The sequence below is a fragment of the Oreochromis niloticus genome, linkage group LG23, assembly GCF_001858045.2.
Source record: "Oreochromis niloticus isolate F11D_XX linkage group LG23, O_niloticus_UMD_NMBU, whole genome shotgun sequence".
NCBI lineage: Eukaryota > Metazoa > Chordata > Actinopteri > Cichliformes > Cichlidae > Oreochromis > Oreochromis niloticus.
The window spans coordinates 17614779-17636758 of NC_031986.2; the positions used below are offsets into that span (position 1 = coordinate 17614779).

Sequence of the window (21980 nt, forward strand, 5' to 3'; positions counted from 1 at the left end):
TAAACATGTACAGTGGCAATAAAAAAAATTAAAAAAAAAAAAAAAAAAAAAAGCAGAAGACATTTTTAAATGTGCTCACAATGTCATCAGTTGCATCCTTGGCAGCAGTGACCGTCAGCACGAGGATCAGGGGGACGACAGTGGTGAACCAGGACAGCGAGGAAATCTGAGGAATCACCTGAAGAACACAAAACGCAGAGAACAAAAACTTTACTTTATTCCAACCTGAGTTTAAATAAAGATCCATGGGTGTATGTTTACTTACATAATGAAAAGAAAGGTGTGTATAAAAAAAGATTGTGTGCATTATGCTCATTTTAAACTTGAAAAGAGGATCTTACTTTGTCAAGACAACTTTTTATTAAACAATATTATTGCTAAAAAAAAAAATAATAAATTAAAAAAAAAAAAAGCTCTCCTGTTACAGGCACCACAGACTGCTACAATGTAAACTTCTTTTCTTTTTGCAAAACTTGGCAACTTATTTATTTTCACATACATGTGAATGTTAAAAGTAACTCGGGAAAAATTTGGATACTGTATTGGAATAATAATAATAATGATGGCCATGTTCCACATCAAATCCATAACATTTCATTGAATATATATTTTATTTGTATTTTTTAAATCCGTTTTAAATTGCACATATAATTTAGTAAAACTAAATGCATGTCATTTACAGCCTTTTCCTTAAACTGTAATTTATCCTTATGCCTGCTGTTGCATCTTTTTTTTTCTCTTTTGTATAAAGTGGTCAACTTCACACATAATGAGCTGAAAAATATAGAGGAGCAATCCTGCATATGTACTCAAAATGATATTTTAATATAATAAAAAGATATTCTCAGTAACTGCAATATTTATATTTTATTTAAAAATTTATAACAAAAAATCTGAACACAAGAAAAAATAACAGAATCCTACAGAACTGATTGTTAAATACTGTCACTTATATGTAAAATCTCAAATAACCATATTCATGTTTGAGATTTTTTTAACTTTAAATTGCAACTCACAGTCTTACATCCTCCACTGTCAAACAGGTAACTATCAAGTTATATAGTGCTGTGCAAAAGTCTTGACCCACCCTTCATTTGTTTGTATTTTGATTTTTGTTGTATGTTGCTAGGAAAATGGTGCAGCAATTTATTAAAACATGTAAACATACAACAGCAAAAACAATTTATACAATTCTAACAAGCTTGAAGGTCAATATTTGTGTGTTTGGCGTTATTTTCATGCTAAAGAAGGAAACCATCGCCAATCAGATGTTTTTAGATGGTATTACATGATGAATCAAAATCTGATGTTGAGCTCGCGTGGTTCCTCTCTCCTGACCTCCCCTGTACATACTGATGATGATGATGATGATGATCTGAAGCAAAAACATAATCTCTCCATCAGACCAGAGTTTCAATCCAGTTCTTATGTAATTTGGCATACTTCAGCCTTTTATCCCTGTTTCTCCTCCTTAAGAACAGTTGGGTTCTTTGCTATGTTGTCTGTTATGTGTAGACGTGACACTGGCTCATCTATTGAGCTAGGTGCCTTTTTATGCCTGAATGATTCATAGTGTTAAGTGGCTTAAACAAACAAAACAAAGATTCCTCTGAAAATGTTCAGATACAAGGACTGGACTAAAAATAAAAGAAAAGCTTTTATTTTTAGGCCAAAAGTTCTTCAAGGAGCCTGAAGAACTATTCCTCAAGACTACTATGAAAAAAAAAAAAAAAATCCAAAAGTTTGTGCACAATACGTCTCACTGTGTTTAATCCAGTGTAATGAGTGTGGTGCCTTTGATCCTTTGATTTTGGTAAAGTTACTGAGTTTTAAATGAGCTGGATGCAGGAGGTGCAATTCAAGAAATTTTCAACAGTCCAAACACGATGAGAAGAAGGCATGTAGGACTTTTTCCAAGTTCTGTTTGCGATAGAAAATATTTTAATGTGCGACATTTCTTAGTTGGAGAAAACCTCACTGTATGACCTTGGTCATCACACCCAGGGTACAGGCGGAACTCCTTGTGATCGAGGACAGATTCTCCTTTCAAGTTTAATGAAAGGACCTCAACTTTGGAAAATGATGTGGTTAAGGAAGTAATTAACATCATATAGACAAGCCATAGTATTGAATAAGGGGAACGTATAGTGGTGTATCATCTGTATAACAGCGGATGATAATCTGTACTTGCAAGGTCATAGTTTGAAGGTATTTTGAGAATATTTTCACTTTTAATAACAGATGTTCCTTTTTTACAGGTCAAAAAGAGCTTGTTGCATGTCAAGGGTGGCTCAGTAAATCCCACTGGCATCACTGCTCCTTTTTTTTTTTCTGCTGAAAGGGGGAAAATCCATCCGGTGTATCCAGATCCTTAAACAATAATCTCAGTGTTTTGGGTACAATGAGATGCCTTAGACCTGTTTTCACGTGGAGGGAGGGGAGATCTTGTTGATTTTCAGTAGGAATTGGATTACCAATCAGGAGATTATATTCACTCCTGCCAGATTTTTTTCTTCCCTTTTTTTTTTAAAACCAAGGATTCTTTTAAGATTACTAATCGGAGCATCATGTCAACTCTCCATTAATTCCAGCTGGTGAGGCAGATTATCTGATTCTTTAGTTACTCTTTTAGGTCTTTTTCAGCCTCAAAACGTGTTACCTCTGTGTCCTTTGTTGACTTTCCTGATGGTTTGTTGTAGAGAAAGTGCAATGTAACATTCATAAACTCTCTCGTGTCTCTTGAAGTAACTGCTTCTCCCTTTTGTTTCAGCCCTCCTCCATGTGTGTTGATAGAAGCTGAAAGAGTTAAGAAGATTTGGCAGCTCAGCAGCAACCAGCCAGCCAGTGAGGGAGGAACAGGTTTCCGGTGGCCAGAGGCAGGCGGCTCACTTGCCCGGGATTAAGTGGGATCGGGAGAGATTACAGCCCTCCCTCTCTCTCTCTCTCTCTCTCTCTCTCCTGTCCAGCTCGATGAAAGCATAGTGCTCTGTCTGCTCTCCTGGGAATATTTTCCCATCATATAAACATTTACCTGCTGCTGTGCTGGAGCTGACACCGGCAGGAGGAGGAGGGTGACGGCGCGAGGAGTCCCCGAGGCTGCAGGTGTAGCGGTAAGCTTCACCAGGGTTGATTTGTTTGAAGAGAGGAGGGCTTGGATTGGAGGAAGGCCACAGGGATCATCCCGGATGGGTGTTTACTCCTTGAGGAGATCCTACTGGTTCATTCCTTAAAAATATCCACTTTTCCAGCAGCTATTTTGCTCTGTCACGTCTGTCTACTCTCACCTTTAAGTGAGTATTTACAGACATATTGGTGGAAACAAAGGCAAAAAAAAGATCACTCAGCATCATTCTTTGGTTTTATTATTCGTGTCAAAGTGACCAAATGTACATCGTAAACCATCTCAGATATTGAGATGATTTATAAACTCTGTATTGGCAGCTGCTGTCAGGTGTGCCTTCAAGCACTGATCCTGTTCGCGCTGGCTGCTGGAGCTGCGGTTGCACCTCTGCATGTTCATAAATGTGGTCCTAAAAGTTTTAACTGCACGTTTCACAGACGTTTTGCAAATTAACTCTAAGTTTGAACATATCAAGTCGGAACCTGAATTTGTAGAGATTATGTGCGTAGAAAAGTTTTAATGTGATGCATGTAGACGATGAAATCGCCTAAGGACCAGCATCATCGAACGTTTTGGGGAATTAAAAGGGTGCTGCATGCATTTGTACTTCGGTGAAATTTTGACATTATGGTTTTTGGTTGTTAGGCTGCTGTATGGTTGTAGGGCATCTGCGGACCTTTTAAAAGTGACAAATTTAAAATCATTAACCTTCTAACATCAACCAGATCACCTGTGACCCTGGTCGGTTCAGGGCTGAGTTCTTGTCCACCTCTAACTCGTACAGAAAAACTGTGTCAAAAATAACAAAAGAACAAAAACCTTATAAACAGTTCATTGCATAATGACTGAAACCAGCCCACTGAATGAACAATGGGCTGGGAGGTCAGTTCCTTGATCATATAGGTTGGGGAAACCTGCAGTCAGCTGAGACTGAGTCACTTGGATGAGTGACGAAACGTTTCTCCCACTGAAAACGTTACATCCAGATGAACATTATCAACCTTTTGACACAGTTTATCATATTCTGATGGCTGCTTCCAGCAGGATAACACATGTCACAAGCTCATCTCAAACTGGTTTCTTAAACCAGCACCTTTAACGATGCGGTGGAACAGGGATTGGCATCATGGATGTGCAGCCAACAAATCAGCAGTAACTGTTTGATGCTGTCATTTCAACATGGTCCAAAATCTCAGAGGAAAGTTTCCCGCAGCAAGAAAACCAATGCCATGAAGAGTTAAAGCAAGCCTGAAGGTAAAAGGACATCCAATTCATGCATATCTGGGTTAGGTAAGAAAGGCGTAAATCTTACTGTAGCCACATTTGATGTGGTGTGTTTCCTTCTTGATGGATGGTACTGTCTAAATATTAATGTAGATACTTCACTTAGAGACCTAGGGATATCGTAGACTTTGAACAGGGAAGTCACAGTAATCCGAAGGCAGATGGAGTTGTTGTAGTGTTATTAGTACTCCTGTATTGTCTTTTTTTTAATGCAAACCTCTTTTCTGTGCTGGAGCTCAGTTTTAACAATAAACATTTAAAAAGACTTCAGATTCCCTCAATTGAACTATTTTTTGTTTAGTTTTGTTTCTGAATATGTGACTTTTCAGCTCTAATCCTAAACTAGCTGTGGGTGATCTGGTGGCTGTTAAGAAGTGAAGCTCATCTTTTAAAGCTGTACCAGCAGACCGTGTGATGGTTCTTGCTTTTTAAAATCTTTTCAAAGACCCGGCCGCTCATGACGTGACAGATGTCGGCGGTTTTCATGAGACTCGAGTGACAAGAGGATAAATCTGAGCTTGTTTAAGTCAGCGCATGCTATTGTTTCGTGCAGCGGTTCTCAAACTTTGGAGTCAGTGCAGGAGGACATGGATGCTCTGGATTACTGAACCCCTGATTTGTTTTTTAAACCCTGTGAAGTCTGAGTGTCACCTTAGCTTTCATGTTTTTTTTAAAAAAGGAAAAAAATGCACTTATTTTTTTGGAAAGAAACTAAATTTTGCCATCTTTTTGCAAAGAACTACTTTGTTATGGCTTAGGGTTGGGGGTTAGGAGTATTTAGACCTCCCAGGGTTAACTGCGGTGAAAAAGATTACACCAGATGTAGCTGCTAGTTGTAAAATCCCTGGATAAGATGGAGTTGATGGAGCTCTTTTATTCATTCCTCATATTTTTGCGCTGAATAAAAACAGGCTTATAGAGGTTTCAACGCAACTGTTTCATTATCTGAGTAGAAACGTGAGAGTCAAAGGCTCAGATGGTGTTTTATACGGACTAGTAAGACACAAAAACACAATGCAAAACTAGACAAGTGCCACAAGCTGCAGCAACTTCAGAGCTAATGAAGCCTAAAACATCAGAGTAAGTCATCCTGTCAGCCAGATGCTGCTAGTCAAATGCACTTGATTGACTGAATAATTAATAAGTGTGAGCACTTCTATAAATCAGGGTGTTGGGGTAAAATTCACCCTAAGATCAGACCGTGCAATGCTCAAACTGGCCTTTTGTGAAATAACCACCTGTTAGAGACCCTCTCTTTCACCCTGCTGAGTCCTCAGTAGCTCAGAAGAACAAAGTCTGCTTTTACTTCATATGTTGTATAATTATTGTGATAATTATTATCATAAACATTGTTATTATTATCATTACTAAGTGGTTTAAGGTTTCCATACATGAAAGGGATATAACATACAGAATATAAAGAGTTAAAACTCAATCAGCTCCACCTTAAAAAGCTCCAGCTCTATGAATCATCTGATCTAATATTTCAGGATACTTTAGTAATCCAGTGGCTTCTGGTTTCCAGGGTGTGACTTTTCAGGGTTTCCAGTTAGAATATAAATAACTTTTACAATCAAAATGTTTTTTCTTTGTTAGATGATTGTGATTAAATGGGGAAAAAAGCTGGATCAGCTATCTTATAATAAACTGATTTATCTCCAGGTCACTGCCCATCCTGGCGAGCAGCAGCAGGTGGTCAGGGTCAAGGGTCAAGCTTTCTGTAACCATGAGGCAGGCGGTGGAGGCTCAGGTGTTAAGTCCGCACTGTGAGTTGGGAGAACACGGTCAGTAGGAGTGTTTTATGGTTTAAGGTTAATGTGCTTACACATGTTAACCACAGCTTCAGCCTTCTGCTAACGTGTCTGAGTTTCTGCTGCAGGTTTGCGTCAGATCCTGTCTGACGTCATAGATGAGGTGAGGCAGTCTGTGAGTCAGGACATCGACGGAGCAGAGATCCTCCACAGTCTGCTCAACGCCGCCTGGCTGCAGTCACTTCTCAAGGTCTGAAAACTTGAAAAACAGAATTAAAAATCCTGGTTTCAGTGGTTAGTTTTCAGCATTCCTCATTATACTTTGGGTCATGCACCAAAATCTTTTATCTTATATGAGGAAAGATGACTTACACCAGATTTTTCTACAAATAACATAAAATACAAAATGCAGGTAATGTAATCTAAAGTACATGCAAAGCCTAAATGTTCTCTGCTAATCTCCTTAGTTTTAGTAAAGAGATGGTAAAATGTGTCAGTAGGCTTTAGTGGACATGTGCAGGGAGATCCAGGGGTGGTTCTACAAGCTGCTGAATCATAGGGGTGTACTTAGTTTTTCACAGGACTGTATGCCTCCCTCAGAGTGTCTAAGGTCAGATGTTTCCTCATTCACTGTAGTTTTGATATTTGTTTTTATTATTTGACTGTTTTCAGGTTTATGAGTGTTTGCAAAGATATCTAAGAGATTCTCCTGCACCAGCTCTGGATTACTCTTCGGGACTCTCGCTTGAGGTTCATCTTCCAAAACAATTTAATGTAGTTGTCATGTTCAAATGTTGTTTGGTAGGGTTTTTTTTAAGGTATTGAATGTTTCTGTCTTTATAGTTGCTGATTGATATCAGGTCCTTACCAAGTTGCTCTGAAGAGGCCAAAGAGCTGTACCATCTTCTGCGACAGCCACACCTGCAGGTTAATCAACCACTATTGGTTTCATGTTGAAGTACAGAAGAGGTTAAGGGCCTATAAGGCCCATTGTAGCTCAGGCAGATCTGTAAATCCTATTTTTTTGTAGTTAAATTTTCATGTACTCATGTTTAGTGCATATTTTGATTAAAAAGGGGGAGTGTAATTGATGATTATGTTGGTTTAAATGAATCAACACCCCTGAGTCATACTGTCAGAATCTTCGAAGCACAGATCAAGGAGGAGTAGCAGCAAGCTTTCATTCATTAGCCTTGTACTCCAGCCAGAAAACTCAAAAACAAGTTTTATTTGTTGTTATTTATCATCATTCTGATCCTTACTTCGAGTTTCTACAGTATCTGACTTTTATCTGATTTTGTGCTCAGCTCAGATAAAATTATTATTATGGGTTATTTTAACATTTATGTAGATGCTGAAAATGACAGCCTCGATTCAGTCTATTATTAGATTCAGCTGCCTTCTCTTAACATGGAAAAGAGCCCACCCACCACTTTAATCACATTCTGGATCTTACACATGGCATAGAAGCTGTGGCCCTGAAAACCCTCTTTGTCTGATCATCTGTAATAATAATAATTTAATAATTTAAATTTACAATAATGGGTTACAAAGCAGTGGGAATTCAGATCTCATCATAGTACATCATAGTCATTTTTATTGCTCTCTGTACTTGTCCTGCTCAGTGCAGTGTTCGATACTGTCAACAATAATATTCTCTTACAGCGATTAGAGCATGCTGTAGGTATTACAGGTACTGCACTGCAGTGCAGTATCATATCTCTCTAATAGACTCCAATTTGTTCATGTAAATGGAGAGTCTTCTTCACACACTAAGGCTAATTATGTTCCACAAGGTTCAGTGCTAGGACCAATTCTGTTTACATTATACATGCAGTATCATTAGAAGGCATAGCAGACATTTTCATTCCTATGCAGATGATACCCATCTTTATCTGTCCATGAAGCCAGATAGCATATACCAATTAGTTAAACTGCAAGAATGTGTTAAAGATATAAAGGCTTGGATAATCTTTAATTTCCTGCTTATAAATTCGGGTAAAACTGAGGTTCTTCTATTAGGCTCTGAAAATCCCAGAAATGTGGTGTCTAACCAGATGCTGACTCTGGATGACATTACCTTGGCCTTCAGTAACACTGAGAGGAATCTTGGAGTCGTCAAAGGAGTTTGCAAAGAAAAGCGTCTGGACTTCTTTGAGTTGCTTGAAGACGTTTCACCTCTCATCCGAGAAGCTTCTTCAGTTCTAAGATGAGAGGTGAAACGTCTTCAAGCAACTCAAATAAGTCCAGACGCTTTTCTTTGCAAACTCCTTTGACTACGATGACCTGGATGACTGAGAACCTTCACAGACGAATCTTGGAGTCGTTTTTGACCAGGATATGACCTTCAATGCACATTACAAACAAATATGTGGTTCTGCACATTCATGCATATATTACTTCTAGGCCAGACTATTGAATTCGGTTTTTATCAGGCTGTTCTAAAACCACCCTTAAAAAGCCTTCAGTTGATCCAAAATGCTGCAAGAAGAGTACTGACAAGGACTAAAAAATGAGAGAACATTTTTTCTCAGATTAGCTTCTCTTCTTTGGCCCTTTGTTCCTCCAGAATCAAATTTAAAATCCTTCTCATCACATACAAGGTCTTGAATAATCAGGCCCCATTTTATCTTAAATACCTCATAGTGGTAGTTAACTGTCCCTCACTTTTTCCTTCCTCCTGTCACCAAGTACTTGCTCAAAGGGGGTCATCTGGTTGTTGAGCTTTTCTCTCTAATATTGTGGGGTTTTTACCTTAAAATATCCAATAAAATACAAGTACAAAGCACTTTGAGGCAACAGTTGCTGTGATTTGGCACTATATAAATGACATTGAATCCAAGTGAAAATTCCCAATGTTTCTTTTCTGTATTTGATTAGTGAACTATAGTATTAGTGAAACTATGATTTAAATGTAACTAGATTTACATATGTACCTGTGTCCTTTCTATTGTTATTTGCTGCTGTTATTGTTACAGTTCTTAGCTTCAGTCTGCTTTGTCTGTTTTCCATCAAGGCCCTTCTTTCGGCTCATGATACAATAGCCCTGAAGGACTATGAGCCGGTGTTGCCCCCAATGCCGGAAGACCTGCCGGACGATGAGGAGGCCACCCGGATCGTCTGCCTGGTGAAGAATAAACAGCCACTGGTGAGATTCCTGAGCTAATACCTCCTCAACAGGCAAATGAAGTCTGGTTTGTACAGATGGTTCTGAGCTGAGTAGAACATCAGTAGACCAGCTGTTTAGGAACTAAGCAAGCTTTTAATGAGGCCACATTTTTTGTTAGGTATGAATCTAATTTATTATTATCTCCTTAATTAACAAGCTTACTGGGACGAGGAAAATCAAAACCTTTCAGTTTTCAAATCAAAGAAGAAAGTATGTAAATTAAATATTAATTCAACATAACTATGGCCAGTCAGTTCCCCAGCCAGGGGGAAGTCTCTGGCTGTGTCTAGGGGAAACTGGTCGCAAATAGGAACATGGTGCTGCACCTAAACCCCCTTTTGATTGCTTTGGCTTTGGCTGTAGGTTGCATAGAAGACGCTAACAAACATTCACTAAATACTGGCTAATTGGCTGCAGACTGTGAGGAGTGCAACACAAACTTCCAACAGAGACCCTTCATCTTCAAAATACGTCACTGAGTGATGGTTGGCGTCTTCCATGCAAACTATGGCCAACTCCAGCAATCTGCTAGTGTCTAAAGCAATCATAAGTAGGTTTTGAGTGCCGAGTTATTTTGGTGTACTGTTATCATGAAGGGATAGAATCCAAAACAGTTTATTTTAAACATATTTATTTCTGATTTAATGCTGGATAACTTACATAGAAGTCTTTGGGGTTTGCTCCAGTTTCCACTTTAAGCTTTGGCTTCATTTTGAAAGTGCTGCTTTGTTTGTTGTGTGCAGTGCATGACCTAAATAGAGGCATCCACATACTTTTGAACTTACAGCAAGTTCGTTGTATTTAGGTGGATGCAGAAGTGGATATAAAACCAAAATCATGTGGAGAAGCAGGAAAACTGTTTTTGTAATTTGGGTGAACTGACCCTTTAATCTGGACCGTGAAGGAGTTACTTTTTTCAGGACTATGTATATAGGCAGATGCTCCTGAATATTTTAATATGTTGGCTTTTTGGCCAACTCAAAATAAGTCAAACAGCTGACAGAGAGCAGATGTTTGATTCATAATCTGTCATTTGTATAATTGTCTGTTGATGCTACATGAATGAATTTCGATGAATTTCGAACAGCAAAAGCCACTGGAATAGAAAGGAAACAAGACAGTTAGGAGACATCTGATGCTAATTTAGCATCAGTCTCTATATGCCTTAAATGCATGCAATGATTACTAGTTCAAACCTTGCTTTATCCGAGTGGAACATGATTCTGTTGTCTCACAGCTTTGCAACCACCACAGAGTTGGCAAGCTGTTGCCCAGTGCTTGTCCTCCCTGTGTAAAAAGCCCCAGAGGGGGGATCCGCCATCACTTGAACACCTTGAGGCATTTGACCCGGCAGAAGCTTCACAGAGGGACAGGGTTCAGGGTCCAGAACCCCTCAGCTCAGAGTTGGACGCTAAAAGCAAATGATTCGTCGTGGTGCAGAGTCCGGAGAGGAAGCTACCCGCCAACCGAGCCAGTGCATCACCTGACAGAGGCTCGACCATACCCGTTACCACAATGTAAGCCTATGACTGGCTGCCAGGTGTGCTGCAGCACGCCGATGAGCCAGTGCAGAGTTTGTTACTCCAACCTGTTGTGGGAGCAAAGCTCAAATCGCTCTGCACCTTCAGTCTGCAGTTCGGTCCTGATTGGTAAGGAAAGATCTGGGCCTTGTTTTCCGATGAGTGCATCTTTGAACTGCTGTTATTCCAACCTCTAAGATGCTTTTGGAAAACAAGCTGGTTCTTCATCACTTCTCATTGCACTGTCTTCATCCATGCATCCATCCCATCCACTCATGGATTAATAATGTCTGTTTTCTCATTGGAGACGTGGACGAGCTCAACAGTGGAGATGAGTACGAAGTAAGACAGTCCACCGGTGCTCCATCACCATTTACCCAACGTTTGACCATGACTCCCCCATGTCTCAGCATGCATGATTACCTCCAGCCAGGCCTGTCTCCAAGGTTCAGAACTAAAAGCCCTCGCATCCGAACAGCCCCACCCAGCCCCATGCGGCCTCACCGCGTACTGGGGGTGCCGCCCGTGGAGCTCGTCAAACAGGAGAGTCTGGACGAGCTGAGGACGACTGTGCAGCTGGCCGCCAGCTCCATGGAGAGCAGCACCAAAGACATAAAGCTCCTTGGGGAGAGGATGGCAGCAGCCACAGAGCACATGTCGGTGACAGTGCAGGACAACTCGCAGGCTCTACTCCTCCTCACGCAGGTTGTGGACCGGTTGCAGACGCTCCTCACAGCCACCAGATCTGAAGTAAACAGCCTTAAAGCTGCTGAGCAGGAAGACACTTTGAAGAAAAGCCCAACTCAAAAGCCTCAAGGGTGCCAGTCCCCATGTTCCTTCAGCTCATCCTCCAGCTCCCTCAGCAGCTCCTTGGACCCTCCCTCCACCTCCCAGTTGGGCAGCTGCCAGTCTAGGTCTTGTCGTGGAACTCCCTGGGACACAGTGAAATCAAAAAACTCTCCTGTGGCACAGAAGAAGCACACCCACACTGATCTGGAAACATCCAAACATCAGCTTACAAATGGCCTGTTTGATGAGAAGTTCAGTCCCTTGAAAGGAGGTCGCTCAAACCAGAGGAAGAAAAAGAAGAGGAAGAAGGCGACATGAGAACTGTCCAGAAAGTGGCCTTCTTTGGGTCCTTTGTAGGAGCACCGTGGCTACCCTGCAAACAGTGGTAGTTCATGTTTCTTTTGTCTGTTTCATTACATTTCATCCGTGGCAAATCAGCTCCAGTTTCCCTTCGTTTGTGTCACTATTACATTATTTAGGCCTGAATTAAACCTTCAAGTCTCTTCTTGCATATCCATCAGAGCCACATCTGTCCATTTTATCTTCATTTGTCTGACCTGGCAGCAACTGTTTATTCTGTTTTTTCATTTCGTCTTTCTCAGGGAGCAACTATAAAGAGAAACGAGATCACAGGGGAGATTTTTATAGCTCGGGTGATTCATGGAGGGCTGGCAGATCGCAGTGGTGAGCCTTTTTTTTTAACCCCCTATAGTTAATGTTTGTTGTTTAGATGTGTAAACCCTAACTCTAATCTTAACTCTAGACTTTCACTGGAGGACTCCTAGATTAAGCCTAGTCCCAGACTAAAAGAAAACATCAGTGACGATCTACACTGGAAAACATCTGACATATAGAGCTTAAAGTTATGCATTAATGCAAAACTGAACTTTCTGTGCTGAGGACAAATTGTTTGCAAACATCTGTTTTGGGGCCTTTAACTTCATCTTACACTCTTTATTCTGCAAATGTACACGGACCATCACATTGTGTTCATTTTCAATGTTGGGGTGATTCATGTAGGAAGACAAAAAAAAATGTTCCTGATCAATTTGCTTCCAAATTCTAGTGCTAGTCGCAATCACGCGCTTTATATAAAACATGGATCTCATCTAGTAATTCGTGGAGCTCCAGGTTGAGAATTTTTTTGGTCCATAATACAGTAACTTTACCTTTCTTTATTATGTAGTTTTCACAAGTGAAGACAAAATTAACACCATGTTGAACTTTTTACTGAGGTCATGAATAAGGTGGTGGGTAGGGTCTGCACTCCTAGACAAAAGGATGGATCTTTGCTTCCAGGGAAGCTTCCCCCTGCTGACCATTAGGAAAAAAAAAGGAGGTTTATCGTATTTCTGCTTTGGCATCACTTTTCAGACCCAAAGCTTATACTGTATGGACAAAAGGGCTGGGCCATCTCCACATTAAACCTACAGGAGCTGCTCAGCCATGAAGCTCCCAGCTCATAGGTTTTGTGCTGATGTTAATGCTGGAGGAGATTTGGAGCTCTGCGGTTATCATAAAGACAGGTCTCATGGCTAGGTGATTGATTTTATACACCTGTGCCAATGGGACTCAAAATACCTGAATTCAAATATTAAAAGGTGTGGCAAAATAAAAGGTTCAGAACCAGAGACATGGACTGGTTGGGTTGGACAAAGTTTTCTTGATGTTCATGCAGACAGGACTTTCTCCTTCTGGTTACAGACACATCCTCATGTGGCTTTTACCTTTACCATGAAAAGAAATGTAACTTTAGACAATTTTAAAACATCCACACTGGTCATATAGTATACTAAAGAAGCTCTGACAGCCAGTGATTGGACCTGTAAGCTTTTAAATGACAAGTTGTGCTTAAATTTGATTGCTTTTGTTATTGATTATAACAATGTATCGATTGTTGAGGTTTTAGTGTATTACAAACAAGATAAACTACAGTAGATTAAAGCACATAAAAGTCAATAAAACTAAAGAAAACATGAAATGAAAAACTGATATATATTTTTTTAATGCATGTTTGCATTTATGTGTACATAGGTCTACTCCATGCAGGGGACCGGATCATAGAGGTGAACGGTTTTCCTGTGGACGGGATGGAGCCTGAGCAAGTTATCCAAGTTGTGGTGGGTCACTTGTTCATCAAATAAAATGTGCTCTTGCTGTTGTGTGTTGTTTCCATCCAACACTGGTTCTGTTCATGCTCCATTTTGTTTTCTTACAACCAATCAGCAAGCTCGGTCGCATGGCACCATCATGTTCAAAGTCATTCCCATCACAGAAAGGCCGGTCCACAACCAGACCATGGTGAGTCTTTTTCCACAGCTCCATTATTATTGCCTCTGTTCACATAAAAAAATATTCACCACTATTTTGTGGGTTTCTGTTTGCTAGCTGTACGTACGGGCCATGACTGACTACAGCCCTCAGCAGGACCCGGCCATCCCTTGCGCCGATGCCGGCATGAGTTTCAGAAGAGGCGACATCCTGGAGATTGTGGACCAGACAGATGCCCTCTGGTGGCAGGCAAAGAAACTACCCAGCAGCACAGCATGTGCTGGCCTCATCCCCTCCACCAACCTCCTCAAACGGTCAGATATGGTTCTTTTAAGCATGCTCTTCCAATCTTGGACTGCATGTAATAGGTTTTTATTTTTGCTGTTTGGTCATTTTTATGGATAAGGTGTTAAAATTCCCTGATTCATTCAACTCCATCTCCTAAAAGTCATCTTTAATTCAGTTCAATTCAATTTAACAGTATTGAGATACAAATGAATTAAACTGAACTGATTAAAAGAAGAAGAAAGAAAACAACAATCCGATGATCCCCTTTGAGCAAGCACTTGGCAACAGCGGGGACAAAAAACTCCCTTTAAAAAGGAAGAAACCTCCAGCAGAGCCAGGCTCAGAGAGGGGCGGCCATCTGCCGTGACCAGTTGGTGGGTTGGAGAATGGAGCTGAGGACAAATTTATATACAATTAACATACTATAATTTCTGTTGTTTTCCTTTTTGGGCTGACATATTCTGACTTTGGCCCTTAAGATTTACTTGTTTGGTAACGCTGGCCTCTTCAGCTTCTTCTTCTTCTTCTTGAATTGACTGCTGCACTGTCTCATTTCGGGCCTGAGGATTTTCTAATTCAGTAAAACTGACCTCTTTTTCTTGCTATTATATGTCCAGACATAATCAAAATGTTGTGATGCTTACCAGGTCTTTAAAATGAGGTAAATACAAGTTCAGATAAAGTATAAAATATGACACAAATATTACACTGTGTGTTTATTTGTTTAACAGAAATTCAAGCCAAAATAGAGAAGCAGTGTGTGAAAAACTAAGTACAGTCTACTGCTTCCATAATTAGGAGGGTAATTAGCACCCAGGTGCTGATAATCAAATACAATTGCTTTAACTGATCATTCCCAAGTATTAGCACCTCTATGAAAGCAGAAGTGTTGGCACTGGAGCATTCAGTTATGTGATGTGTTTGTTGCTGGGATGTGAACTCCTGGGAAGATTGTGGTCCTGAGCACATTTCAGTGATTGACCATGAATTCCTTTGTATATCAAAGTATTCTAGAATCAAATGTGAGGTCGTCTGTCTGACAGCTAAAGCTTGGCTGAAACTGATCATGCAACAAGACCAGATGACTCTCTGTTATGTCCTACAATGTATAACCTCAGAAGTGCAAGAGCATGTCCTTTATCAGGTCAGGATTACATGAAAAAACAAAATTCATATTTGGCTTATTCCAGGATGGCCATGTCTGCATGAACAAGTGATAAAAGTGAGACTTTAAATAATAATGAAATGCTCTTCCATTGGGTTTGAAGCCTCAAATTTCTGATTTAGATTTAGTTGTTTGACATATCCAGATGACTGGATCGATGGAGCTGATCAGCTAATGCTAAGGCTAGCTAGCTAGCAGTAATATTTGTGATGCTAGTTTAGGTGAGTGAATGGGGTTAAAGCAAAGTATACTGAGCAGCCAACTCTTTAAAGTAACCTCTAGTACAATCGAATGCTGAGCAACGAATCTGAACTGAATCAGACTGAAAAGCGACATGTATTGAATGTATTCAGTGAGACTTAAAATGAGTAATTTAGATCATCAGGAAAGTGTTTCCTGGAGTCATAAATGAAGTGAAAAATTTAAATATAATTTGGGAGCATCACCTAGAAATGTCTTTTTTGACATCTCATAATATTTTAAAGGTGGCATAAAAGTTGTCTCATCTTACTCTGTTTCTGCTTGTTGTAACAGGAAGCAGAGGGAGTTCTGGTGGTTGCAGCCTTACCAGCCACACACCTGCATTCAGACCTGTGAGTGCGCTCAGGTTTTCTTTTAATCATCATTAAAGTAACTGTTGTACAGCTTCACAGATGAGTTTTCTTTGTGTTCTGCTCCATGCTTACTGAAGTGAGCACTGTAGAGGAAGGTAAGAATAGACTAGCTTAAACTTAATCAAACTTGAATTGTTCTATAACTGATCTGACTTTAATTATCTCTGTTTTTCCACCCACAGAGGAAGACTTGATGGCCATTGATGACAAATGTGTGGAAGCAGGTAAACCTTTACCTTCCATTTACTGTGTAATGTGCCTCTTATTCATCTTTTACACACAAACTAACTAACCACACAAAAATGTCTTTGCTTCGCTGTCTTTAACTTGTGTCTGTTTGTGTTTCCTGCCCCGATAGACGAGGAGGCATTTGATTCTGGTAGGTAAGTCTTTGCTGATGTAATCCATTCTGTCCCTGAATTTGTTTCGTGCCCTTCAAAGGAAATTTTTGTTGTTGTTTCTTTTTCAAACGTTCCTGCTGCCTGATGGGGAAATGTCAGAGGAGCTCAGAGAAGGTGAGAAAAACTTAAAAAATTGTGTTCTTATCTGCCTCCCACGAGTAAATTTATACATTTCTTTAATTTAATTAAAAGAGCAGACCTCCTGATTTGTTACCGAGATAGGTCACATGTTCTTACTTGGACTGATGTTAAATCATATATTAAAACAATGAAATTCAATAGTGCAGGAGTGCAGGAGCAGGTATAGAAACACAAAATATGAGCATAATGGTCCTCTGTTTTATAATTGGTGTGCTGCATTATAAGAAATGTAGCATTCGGTGTTTTTGTAGCTTATCACCGGGGTTTCTCTGCTGCCGCAGACTTTTTTTTCTGTTAATCCAGCAGTGCATCATAAATCCCTGAAGTGCTGTTTTAATTTGCAGAGGTATTTTAGACTTTCCAGTAATTTACGTCTGGGAAATGGAGGCTGACGCAGTTGCTTTGGTTGATTTCAGGTCAAAATGATGCACTGTATTATTTTGTGTGATTTCTTTTTTTTCTAATGTTTGACACTTTAGTGTGTAGGGCTTTTACTGGAGTCATTACATAAAAAACAACCAAGATTTTTACAAAAAGACGAGCCTAGCATTAAATAGTAGATAAAAAGGAGACCTTTTCATATGCTCCAACGTGCTTTGAGCAGCCATCTAGCCCATATGGTGACCAGTGAAAGTTTACCCAAAATGCACTTTGAAATAATGCTTCTTTCTGTTCCTTCACTGTGATCTAGGGATATGACTCTCAGTCTGGGTGCAAGAGGTTTGAGTTGAATCCCGGACTAGCCCCCAAAAATGTTACAGTTCTTACATCCATGGCTCAGCGAAACATTTGAGTAGCAAGTCTAAGACTTTTTTAATAATACAAAAATAATTTCTCACAAAGAAAGCAAATAAGAGAAACTGAAGCAAACTCACAACGCTTCATCAGTTTGATTGCTGTTTCTCTCACCTCACCAAAGCAAATTTCAAAAAGCAACTAAAGCAAAAGGTTGATGCTGATAGAGGAAGGAGAAAGAGCGGCCCATAGCACAGCTGCATCTGGCTTTATATATGCAGCTGAGCTTCAGATTATTAACAATGACAGAAAAAAGAAAAACATGGTAGTAAATGTGCTGGCTCAACGAGGCACATGTAACAGTCACTGACACTAAACTGGTTTAGTTTTTGCGATTGAAAGTGTGTTATATCCTGTGATACTGCCTTCACAGATGGTTATTGGTTTAAGGTTTGGGCCGTAAATTGTGAGATTTATATTTCAATGTAAAACTGGTTTGATAGCAGTTTTTAACAGAGGTATGAAGGTTTAAACATAATATTTAATAGTAGCGCTGGAAAAGCAAAGAAAAAGTGTAAGCATAAAACATTGACACAAGCAGCTAGCAAAGTACCCCATAACTTTAGCACAAATCCTCTGTTATAATTTGTAACAGGTGTGTTGCATTGTGGGAAATGGGAAGGATCCAGTGTTTTTGTGGCATGAACCACACTAAAGACTAAATACTGTATGTATGCTTATCTGACTTTTTCTTTTAGTCCAGCAGTGCATCATAAATCCCTCAAGTACTGTTTTAATTTGCAGAAATATTTTAGACTTTTCTTTGTTTTAGGGTGGAGGCTTTATGGGACACGGGGGCTGACGTAGTTGCTTTGATTGGTTTAAGGTCACAGATAAAATCCAACCCTATGTATCTCTGTCTCACTCCCCATCAACACACATGGACTATCATCTGGACTAGCCAGGAACAACTTACAATTAATAAATCTAATGTAAAGGGAAAAAAAGTATATATTTCAAATTTATAACTTAAAGTTCCCTCGTTATTACTTTAAAGGTTACTACGCATCCTTGGACTCTGGTATTGCTTAGTTTTCAGTAATTTCAAGTAAAAAATTATTAACAAAACCATTTGGGGGTAATTTAACCCTAAAATAAAAATAATTGAAATACACAGAAGACTAGCTGGCGCAGAGATGTAATCTTCCCAGTGTGTCCCGGGCCTCCATTCCTTTCCTGAAACATCTCATGTAGCCGGCACCCAGGATGCATCCTGATAAGATGTCTGAACCATGAGTAGTGGCTCTGCATTATTCACTGTGCTTTGCAGAATTATTTTTGATTACACTGTGTGCAAACATCTGTGTTTTTTACATCTGTTTTATTGTTGTTACCAATCTTTTTTTCCACATGCCTCACCGTGTTAAGTCCTGCTTTTTTTTTTTTCTCTTTAATCCAAACCAGAGGAGGATGACTTTAGCAGCAACATTGAAGGAATATATTTAGGTAAGCCTTCTCGAGCAGCAGATTATTTCTCGTATAGTGTTGCTCAAACTTGTTGGTATATTTAGAGTTTAGTTCTGTGTGTGTGTGTGTGTGTTGTGGATCCATTTTGGAGGTTTATCTACTGACATCTTTTTCATCAGCGGGCTTTAGGCGCAGCATGCGTCTGTGTCGGAGGCGGGCTCACAGCACCACCCAGCCGTCCTGCCACACCCGTTGCCCCAGCAGCTGCTACAGTGCCCTCAACAGTCCATATGAGGAGGTGGTTCGTTACCAGCGCCACCCGGAGGATGTACACCGCCTCATCGCCCTCTTAGGTACAGAAAACATTTCAGTCCTTTAGTTTAGTGTACCAAACATCTACACTCATAAGCCTTTTAGATACACCTTGATAGAATCAGGTTGGGTGCTCTTTTATCTTCAGAGCTGTCATAATTCAACAAGGTGCTGGAAACACTCCTCAGAGGTTTTGGCCCATATTAACATGACAGCACCACACATTTGCTGCTGTTCAAATAACCAGTATGAGATGTTTTGAGATTTGTGTGAAATGGTGTGTTATCCTGCTGGAAGCAGCCATAAGACGATGATGATGCTCAGTTAGTACTACTGGCTCAAAGTGTGCCAAGAAAATGTCCTCCATACTGTTACATCACCACCACCACGAGCTGGAACCGCTGATAAAAAGGGAGGATGGATCCATGTTTTCAGACCAGACGACATTTTTCTAAACTTGTCTAATTTTGTGTGTCTATGTGAATTGTCGCCACAGTTTCCCTACTCTTAGCTCACAGGTGTGGTCTTCTGCTGCCATTGAGATGCTCTTCTGCATGAGATGCTCTTCTGCATAACTTGGTTGTAACAAGTGGTTATTTGAGTTACTGTTGCCTTCCTATTAGCTTGAAGCAGTCACATAGAAAACTGTGACAAACTGGATATTATCTCTTCTTTGAATTATCCCCTGTAAACTACAAATTGATGTTTAAGTAAAATCCAAGCAGATCACCCATTTCTGAAATCATCAGACCAACAACCATACTTCATTCAAAGTCACTTAAATCATCTTTCTTCCTCATTCTGATGCTCAGTTTGAACATCAGCAGGTCGTCTGGATCATGTCTAAATTCCTAATGCATTAACAAGCAGTAGAATGAAAATATATACAAACAAAGTGAGCTATGCTTTTTCAGGTCCGTCTGGTGTAGGTGTGAATGAACTTCGAAGGCGTTTGGCTGAGATGAACCCAAACATCTTCCAGGGACCAGTGCCGTGTACGTAATCATCTTTCAGTCACAGACGTCATGAAAAATTTTAATCGAATTCAAAAAAACTATTAAAAAGCAGAGTTACCTGAGAAATCCTAGGCATTTTCTTCTTTCTGGGCTCTTTGTGTTTTTGTGTCAGATTCTGTAATAATCAGATTAAATGGTTGCTTTTTCTTTTTCCTTCTCCAGACACTACAAGAGCACCCAGAGGATATGAGGAATCTGGCAGAGAATATTTCTTCGTCAGCCGAGAAGTCTTTGAGAACATGGTTTATCACAACAGGTACAGCTGTCTGCGCATCCATAAGTGACACATTAAAACCTCTAATGAGGACCAATGTAGGTGGAACTGATGTGAGCTTAGCCACAATCGATAGATTTTAGTCCCACCGTCTCTGTGTCTTTTTTGTCTGGCAGGTTTCTGGAGTACGGCGAGCACAAAGGGAACATGTACGGCACCAGCATCGAGTCTGCAAAGGAGGTTTTAAACAACGGCAAGATCTGCGTCATCGACATCGAGCCAAACGCAAGTCTAACTCAGACACAGTAAAGAGAGCCAATAGAGAAATAAAAGTGTTTTCATGTAAATTTGTGTATCCTTGTTTAGGCCCTCCAGGCAGTGAGGACACACGAACTGAGGGCCTTCGTCATCTATGTTAAGCCTCCGACTCTGGAGCGCCTCAGGGTGACGAGACAGGACTCGTACATCACCACCAACTACTACGTCAACCGGCCATTCAAAGTATGACGCTGGGCTTAGTTGTCTGGTTAAAACGTCCACTCTTAATTTGGAGAAAAAAATGTTTCTTTTTCCTAATAAGATAATTATTTACATTTACATGTGATTGCTATCATCCAAGAGCATTACAAAGATATTGGTACACCCCAAACACACACAAGGGAAGGGATTTGAACTGGGATGTCTCAAATTTTATAGGAACTTTTTCTTTACTCCCAACTTGACTTCTTCTGTTTTAATTAGAATAGGCAAAATCTATATCGGCCTATGAGACCTCCTACTCATACAGTAGAAGTAGTCTTATCTTTGGTTTTACTTCATCAGGATGAAGACTTCCAGGAGATGGAGGAAGCAGCACGGAAGATCGAGTCAAACTACTGGCAGTTCTTCGATCATGTGATCATCAACGATGAGCTACAGGACTCCTGCGTCGAGCTCCTGACAGCAGTGATGAAGGCACAGGACGAGCCACAGTGGGTCCCTGCCAGCTGGATTCGACCCACGTCTGAGTCCTAGGAGCGAAGTAGAGGAGAGGACGTCGGGTCAAAACAGTGATTTTTTTTTTTTTTTACTGTACAGTTTAAAAAAAAATGAAAACCTGACATGTAAATTCAGTGATTGCTTTTCTAAATATACTGATGTGTGTGTGTGACGCATGTGAGCTGGACTTTAAGTCTCTTCAAATCCCCAAAGATGAAATGAAGCTGGATCCAAGCTCAAAGAAATCCCTGAATTTGTGTTTGTTTGTCACAGTTTTGTTTTTTATTTTTTCAGTCAGCAGGAACACATTCAGCACCTCTTTAACCAAAGACGCCCGCAGGACTTAAATTCAAACAAAACTGCCTCTTTTCCTGCCCTCCTCCCCGTTCTTGTACACGGACCTCCAATAAAAGAAACGTATATATTAAGCATGTTTTCCCCCTTTGGTCATAAATGACTTCTTGATGCATTCCAACCTAAAATGAGATATTTTCATGTCAAATGGTGGGTAAAATGAACAACCAAAGTAAATAAAAACAAAAAAGATTTTGTATCTTTAAAGGTATGTTACTGTACACCCAAAGCACTGATGTTTGCTAATCCTTGAAAGTAAAAAAAACAACAACAAAAAAACAGTTTGCAACAACCTTCTTATAGTAATTTATGCATTTGTTTGCATATCAATTTATGTATATATACGTCTTCAAAAAACAAAACAAAGTTGTTAAAATTGCAGAAAACCTG

At 39.9% G+C, this 21980-nt stretch overlaps 1 protein-coding gene across 1 annotated transcript; it reads left to right on the top strand.

The window, feature by feature from the left end:
* The first annotated feature begins 2520 nt into the window (after nucleotides 1-2520).
* On the top strand, nucleotides 2521-21664 carry mpp4b (MAGUK p55 scaffold protein 4b). The gene is made up of 23 exons (XM_025902754.1): nucleotides 2521-2594; nucleotides 2771-3110; nucleotides 6068-6189; nucleotides 6285-6406; nucleotides 6829-6906; nucleotides 7000-7083; nucleotides 9173-9304; nucleotides 12237-12318; nucleotides 13669-13754; nucleotides 13861-13935; nucleotides 14023-14219; nucleotides 15893-15951; nucleotides 16050-16067; nucleotides 16155-16196; nucleotides 16331-16351; nucleotides 16473-16487; nucleotides 18714-18755; nucleotides 18896-19069; nucleotides 19943-20023; nucleotides 20207-20300; nucleotides 20435-20543; nucleotides 20625-20759; nucleotides 21081-21664. The coding sequence occupies exons 3-23, from the start codon at nucleotides 6132-6134 to the stop codon at nucleotides 21270-21272; spliced, it is 1896 nt and encodes a 631-aa protein (XP_025758539.1). The 5' UTR covers nucleotides 2521-2594; nucleotides 2771-3110; nucleotides 6068-6131; the 3' UTR covers nucleotides 21273-21664.
* The last annotated feature ends 316 nt before the right edge of the window (nucleotides 21665-21980 follow it).